General features: G+C 25.3%; 1 protein-coding gene across 1 annotated transcript; it reads left to right on the top strand.

The window, feature by feature from the left end:
• Nucleotides 1–1541: 1541 nt before the first annotated feature.
• On the top strand, nucleotides 1542–3741 carry OCT59_008662 (uncharacterized protein; the record flags this gene model as incomplete). The annotated part of the gene is made up of 6 exons (XM_025322495.2): nucleotides 1542–1856; nucleotides 1941–1981; nucleotides 2123–2330; nucleotides 2396–2555; nucleotides 2772–2866; nucleotides 2938–3741. 6 exons carry the CDS (start codon nucleotides 1542–1544, stop codon nucleotides 3739–3741), a joined length of 1623 nt encoding a protein of 540 aa, XP_025166114.2.
• Between the last annotated feature and the right edge of the window lie 4316 nt (nucleotides 3742–8057).

Genomic DNA, 8057 nt, shown 5'->3' on the forward strand with positions numbered 1-8057 from the left:
ATTGTGAAACCGAAATTGCGAAACCAATATTGTGAAACCAAACTGTGAAACTAAAATCCGTTCTAAACCTTTTACCGATATTACAGTGAAAAAGATACCCAATTTACCCAAACATTTGGCTGACATACCGAAATTAAGTAATACGAAGAAAAAATAAATTAAAAATTGTGTTGTAATCTACACGTGCTCCTCATATGTAATATTTTTATAAATTAGAATTTTTTTCGCTTCTTTTGTCAGATAAATGTCATAATCGAGAATTTTTTTTGTTGAATTTATCAGAAATTTCACTTATCGTTATTGCGCAACTATTCGGCATCATAAGTACAATCAAATAAAATTAATCTTTAAAATAATGAACTAATTAGAATGAAAAATAGCACATAAATTACGTTTGCGGGATACGAGAATGATATCTGATATGTATTATATTTGTTACACTGATGTTATACGGGTAACCTCATTCAAAATATTCCTGATTTGGTATAGTATGTTCAGCTAATCATCGAAGAAATATTTTCAAACAGATTACGTGTCACATTTTCAAAAAAAAGGTTACCTTCTTGTCACTTTTGGATTACTATATTTGTTTTGTTTTAATTAATGTTTTAATTCTATTTTTTAAAAGCAAACAGCTTCTTGACGAAAAACAACTGAATATGTTTATAAAAAAATGAACATACTATATATTCTCAAAGTATATAATGTCAAATATATTGATTAATTATATCAGTTAGCTTAAAACTTAATTTTCTCAGATTTTTTCTCTAAAATTATCTGAACTAAAATAATTCCTAAATAATAATAAATTCTGTATTTGTTTATAAAATATATCAAACTATAATAGCTGCCTAATTATAAATAAAAGTACAGTACATACATTTTTATTAATTTTTTTGCGCAGTTTTATTATTTGTGTTACCTTTGAAAATATTGTAATTAGCGTTTTTTACTATGTGAAATATGTAAGGAGCAGCCTAACAAAAGAATTTGTTGAAACAATTGTTGAAACAATGATTTTCGCATTCATATTGTTATGATTTCGGCGTAACCCCAAGAAACCACCGGCACGTGATCAAATTTTTTGCAGATCATTTCCAAAAATCCGTTAATGAGAAAATTTATATTTTTAAAACTTGGCAAAACCACTATGCAGACTCCAAAATTGAATCCTATACGCATTTTTGCTTTTTCTGCAAGTTTACTTAGGGAGAAATTATGGGGTATGAATGCAATTATTTGCTAAGATTAACTTTTACAAAATTAAATATAAAAGAGCGAAAAATGGTATACAACCCTTTCTTTTAACCCTAAACAAACTTGTAGAGAAATTATTTATTCCTATAGAAATTAGGATTATAAAAGCTGAATAACATTTGTATTAAGTTTTATTCAAAAAACAAATTTTGATAAATTATGATCTGCAAATCGGTCACGCGCAAGTGATTTTTTGGGGGAAGTTGTTATGCATCATTATCATGCAGTACAATGATCATTGTCACTATAAATAAAATTTCATATTTTTTTGAACTCTAAAAAAAATGACTTCCCAAGAAGAAATTGAATATTTAAAAAGCGGACTAGATTGGACAAGCGGAAATGAAAAGATTGATAAATTCATTCAAAAAAGGCGATTAAATACTGATTTATACAATGATGTAGTATTTGAATGGATACCATACAATCAGTTTAACGAAATTAAAGAAATAGGCAATAATTGTTCTATAACAGTATATTCAGCAATATGGAGGAATGGTCCATTATGTAATAATAAATATACAAGAGATTCAAATAAAGAAGTTGCTTTAAAATGTTTGCATAACATGCAAAATCCTGTTGATATTTTAATAAACGAGGTATACATTTCTATAAATATTATTACATTTATTATTACATTTTTTAATATTATCTGTTATAATGTTAATTTTTTATGGTTTTAGGCTACAAAATATTCAACAACAAATGCCAAGCTTCTTGTATTGTATGGAATATCTCAAAATCCAGATACCAATGACTATATTCTGGTTTTTAGTAATGAAAATTTTGGAAAAGATTGTATCATATGTGATGAGATATATACAGATATCCAGTATAAATGGTGTAAACCATGTAATTTCATTAGCTGGAAAAGTGGAGATGACAAAATTGATAGTTTAATTCAGTTAAAAATTAATGAGCGAAGTGATACAAGATTTGAATGGATACCATTCAATCAGTTTAATAAAATTAGAAAAATAGGCAAAGGAATGTTTGTTTCAATATATGCAGCAATATGGGAATATGAAGTTACTTTATTATATTATAATGACTCACAAAAACTTCTAGATAAGGTATGAAAAAGTTTTTAATTTAATTTAATTTTCTTTAATTTAATGATATATTTTTAATTTAACAGGTTGAAGAATTTGATAGTAGCTGCAAAATATATGGATTATCGCAAAATTCAGATAAAAAAGATTACATTTTAGCTCTTCAAAAAGAATATTGTATGGAATATGGTAAAAAATACTGTAAAAATTGTGGAATAAAATTTACTCAAATAAGATATTTGTGGTGTAAGCCATGTACAAATATTTTTACAAAATGGACAGTTGAGAATGAAAAAATTGATGATTTAATTCAAGAAATGAAATTAAGAACAAATTCTTGTTTTAATATAGTATTTGAATGGATACCATATAATCAATTACATTAAGGAAATAGGTAAAGGCGGATTTTCTATAATATATTCAGCAATATGGAAAGATGGTCCATTAAAATATGATATACAGTAGATAAGAAAATGTATACAAGAGTTTCAAACAAAAAAGTTGCTTTAAAATGTCTAAATAATTCACCAAATTTAACTGATAAATTACTAAATGAGGTATGAAATTTCTTAATAAATTTATTTTAATTAATCGGAATGCTTTTTAATTAATAATTTTATTAAAATAGGTTAGTGAATATTCAATTAATAAAAATAGTAGTATTCTTAATGTATATGGAATATCCCAAGATCCCGATACAAAAAAAATTATTATAGTTCTTGAATATGCAGAAGGTGGAAGTTATAGTAATTGGATAAATAATAATTATAAAGATTTCGATTGGAAAAATAAAATACAAACACTACTTAGTATCATCGAAGGTCTCGGAGGAATTCATAAAAAACATAAGGTTCATCATGATTTTCATACAGGAAACATATTGTTTTTAACAAAAAACTTAAATACTTTCAATAAAAAATCAGTAGTAATATCAGATATGGGATTATGTGAAGATGTAAATAATACAGGTGAGGTAAAAACTTACGGAGTTATTTCTTATATGGCTCCTGAAGTGCTGAGAGATAAAGCTTATACTCAGGCAGCAGATATATATAGCTTTGGTATGATTATGTATTTCACTGCAACTGGGAAGCAGCCTTTCAACAATTGTGCACATGACCATGATCTAAAATTAGAGATATGCAATGGAATTAGACCTGAGGTAAATGAACTGGAAGCGCCAAAATGTTATACTGACTTAATGAGAAGATGTTGGGATTCAAATCCAGATAATAGACCAAATGCTATTGAAATAAATGTTGAACTTAAGTCATTTTATGATTGTTATAGTTCTTATAAAAAAGGTGATTCAAATGTAATTGAAATTAGAAAACAATTTAAAGAAGCAGAAATTTACAGAAAATCACACCTCTCTTCTTTTAAGAAAAACAAAAATCATCCAGAAGCTATTTATACATCTCAATTATTGTAATTAGTGTCCAATTTTTTTACAAAAGATTTTCCAAAATCTGAATTTTTAAGTTGTGCAATTACTGATTGATGATATTCCTATTAAATTTTATTCGTAAATCATATGGTATTTAGCTTTCAAAATATCTTTATTATTGAACATATCAATTAGATTTGCTGAATTCCTTGATATCTTACTATGATAAAGCTTAAAGTGAAGATAACAACTGACTATTATTTTTACATCTTTCCATAAAGTTTTTTAATAATGCATTGATACTGCTCTTTAATGTTCTACATCATAAGTTAACAACCTTCTTTCTATTACTAACACTGATAATTAATCAGATATAATTTCAATATTATTAATAGTTTTATGGAATATAAAGGAATTATATTTTTTTTTATTTATTATAATTAGTTATTGTTCAACACTGATCATAAAGTATATGTAGTTTTTATATAAATAAATCAGTTTGTAATTGAGCATGACCATTACAAATTCTTATTTTTAGTAAGCATAACCTGATACATAAAATTTCCATGAAAAAATGTGTTACTTAATGTAAATTATTGTTTAAATCACAATTGTTAAAACAGTTAAATAAATGTCTTGAAATAAAATTTGAAGACTTTAAATTATAATTATGCTCTTACATCAAGAAATTTTTTTCACTTAAAATCCACATGAAAATCCACATCGAATATTGTGAAAAACTGAAAATATGTGGAAATCTGAATAGTTCTAATATCTCCCAAATACCTATGACAAAACATGTGGTATTTTCAGCGTAGATCCACAAAATTCGATATGATATAGAATATGTGGGAATTTATTGAATTTTACATATTTCTAAACTAATTATGGCTAAAAATTTCATGTATTCATCTGACTTTTAATAATTGACCAATAAATTGATACAGTTCTCAAATTTCTGCAACACTAAACATACTGTACATACAGTTTTAACAGAGAATGTAAAAAACATCAAGTTTGAATTCGTTCACAACAACAAATGGCTAGATGAAACCGGATTTCTCATTTTCACCTTATCCGATTAGATGATTTCCTTGTTCAACTTCTTGAAAAAAAGTTAAAAATCTAAACTGACGATTTCTTAAAAAATCTAACATGTACTAGTTTAAGGTCATTTGGACCGCAGTACAACACTAAAAATTTATAAATTATATTTTCTGATATTACACCATTGAAGATTTTTGTGGGCTTAATCCGTTTAATAAAATTTTGATCAGATTTTTTTTATTTTACTAACTAAAAAAGATTAGTTTATTAATCATATTACCATATTCGGAAAAATAATTTTTTTTAAAAAAAAAAAATAATAGACAGAAAAAAATATAATTTCATAATCTTTTTTTTCTTGCATTTATTATTGCTACAAAGAGTATGTTGATTTAAAATTGACCAATTCAGTATCTCTCAGTGTGCAAAACGTATCTTTCAGTATATAAACGTATTTTTCCGTATAAATTCCATATAAAAAACGTATCCACTTTTTTTATAAGGTTAGAATATGAATTATATGATAGTAATGAATTATTTAATAACTGATAAAGGTAATTTTATGTCAACATGTAAGTGATGCCGACAGTAATAAAGTTTTAAATGATAGTTTGTTAAAACCTATATTTAAGGTTAAATTAACTTTTGTATACAGTACTGTTACGCGAAATTTTGTTCACATGATTTCCGTCGATATATGACGATCCGATATGAATACAGTACATTTGTGTACATGTCGATTTCTGATATTATGTGCCGATTTATATCGATATACAACCGGTGATTTGTGTACACCAGATTAACCTAATAGAAGATATTGATTTTATTTATTTTATTTTATTATATTTACATAAGTAGTATTATTATATTATTCATATTATTATTGTTTATATTATTTATTTTCTTTATTTGTATTGTTTATATGTATAAGATTTTATTAGAAGTTATTGTGGGGAAATTAGCTCAATAGTAATTAACCGTCCAAAATTACCATTTGTACTTTATTAAAGTGGCTTATAATCATATTGATATATTACGATATCTCACGATGAAACTTAACAATAGGAAATCAATAACCCATTAATAGATATCTATAGATTAGATTTCGCCTTGATGACAGAAAAAGAGATGATAGTTAGCTATAAATATACCTTCTGCCAACTCTTTGATAAAGGGGATATCTCATAGTTATTTTCCGTAATTGTCTTATAGTAAAATATCTTTAAGATATATTTCCTATTCCTTTCTATCACTTTTTATCACTTTGTTGTAAAAACCCGAATTCACACTTATTTAATAAAATCGTTATATGTTGGTCAATATTACCCGTTGTTTCTAACAGTCACATAACATTTGTTATTATAACCATTGTGTATTATTATTTATCGTATTTTGTAGTTGTTTATCTTGACGATTCTTAACGAACAATACCGGAATACCAGGATAGGTAGTATTGAGTAAGAATCCTGTTGATAATCGAGTGTTTATACGATATAATATCGCTAGTTATCCAACTCTTAATTACCGTTATTACCGGTAACAGTACGCATTCGATAACAATACATTCCAATTACAAAATACAAAATTTTTATTTTTTTTAATAAATTTAAATTTTTAATATTAAATTTATCATTACGAAAAAGAGATTTGAAATTCCTGAAGATGCCATTGGATCATTTCATACACAGTTTGGAAAAGTACGATACACATAAAATTTAATGAAGTATGGACTATTCTAGCTAGTGTTAAAATCTCATGTTAAACCATTTTTAATGTGAATAGGTAAGCTTTGATAAAGTCAAAATTAACGTCTCAGAAATCTGATTTACGTGTACATAAAATTAAAAATCTTTTTTTTTCCAATATTTCGTGGATAGACCGTAGGTGCTAATAAAATACTTGAGGCAAATACTGTGATAAGATACCCCTACGGCCCTACCGGTAAAATAAAGGATATGTCGATTAGAAAGTAAATCCAAATTAAAGTTACTTTGAATGGTCACATTATAATGTTATGATCACGAGGGAAATAATCGTGGAAAGAAATTTCTTGGATGATAAATCCATGGCCGACATGAGAGATTCTATGATTATTTTCTTACTCTAAATTTAGAATATCTCTTTAATAACGAACGAGAGATACTAAGAGAACTACGAAAAAAATATATTGGCAATGAAATACAGTTACATTTTCCCCAGATTTCTCTACTTTTCCTCAGTTTCTTTTTGTTTCTTTTCCTTGTCTTTTCTTTTACAATATTAATATTCATTTAATTCTCTTTCAAGTTTTTCCCTTCCTCTTATTATTAGAAAGGAAACTAAACTATGATTTTAAAACACGTAAGATTCTATATAATATCTAAATTTATAAAAATTTAATCTTTAATTTAAGAGTTCGATTATTATTTTTTTTTTTAATATCTTGATTTTTATGTTTTGTTATTACATATATTTTATCCCATATATTTTTACTAATATTCACCTTGTTAAATTTTAATTTTTTTAATCAAATCAGCAAAGAAAAAAAATTAATTAGGGAATTTTCGCGCTCTTTTTTTTTATAACAATTCTACCGCCAAATTCTTATTATAAATGTCGAATTTTTTTTATTAGTTTTTTTCAAAGTCTTAAAGTCATCAAACATCAACACAATTTACTACAAAAAAAAAATAAAAAAATCTTGTACGTAATTTTTTTTTTCCTTTAATAAAAAAATGTATATCAGATATTGTCTTCATTAAAATAAAATAATAATAAAAAATGAAAAAGAATAATGTAATATTATTTTCGTTGAAATTTCTGCGCTGCTTAATTTTGTTAAAAATAATTTTTTTTCTCAAAAAAATTGTGGAACAAACCAAAATTGTGAAACCAAAATTGTGAAACTAAAATCCATTCTAAACCTTTTATCGATAAGAACAACGCCAAACATTTGGCCGACATACTGAAATTAATACGAAAAAAAAATAAATTAAGAATGTTGTAATCTATACTAATTTTTGTAAATTATAATTATATATATAAAATGATGTAAAAATTATTATTTTTTTTTTTTTACGAATTCGTTTCTTTTGTCAGGTAAATGTCATATGATCGAGATTTTTTGTTGGATCTTCTTTGTTGAATTTATCAATTCAGCTTATCGTTATTACGCAATTATTCGGCATCATAAATACAATCAATTAAAATTCTTCCAGCATTAATCTTTAAAAATAATAAATACGACACAGTCGACACATAAATTATATGAGAATAATACGTACCTGATACAGCATGTATTATATTTGTTACACTGATGTTGTACGGGTATGACT

This window comes from Rhizophagus irregularis, chromosome 16, assembly GCF_026210795.1.
Source record: "Rhizophagus irregularis chromosome 16, complete sequence".
NCBI classification, from domain to species: domain Eukaryota; kingdom Fungi; phylum Glomeromycota; class Glomeromycetes; order Glomerales; family Glomeraceae; genus Rhizophagus; species Rhizophagus irregularis.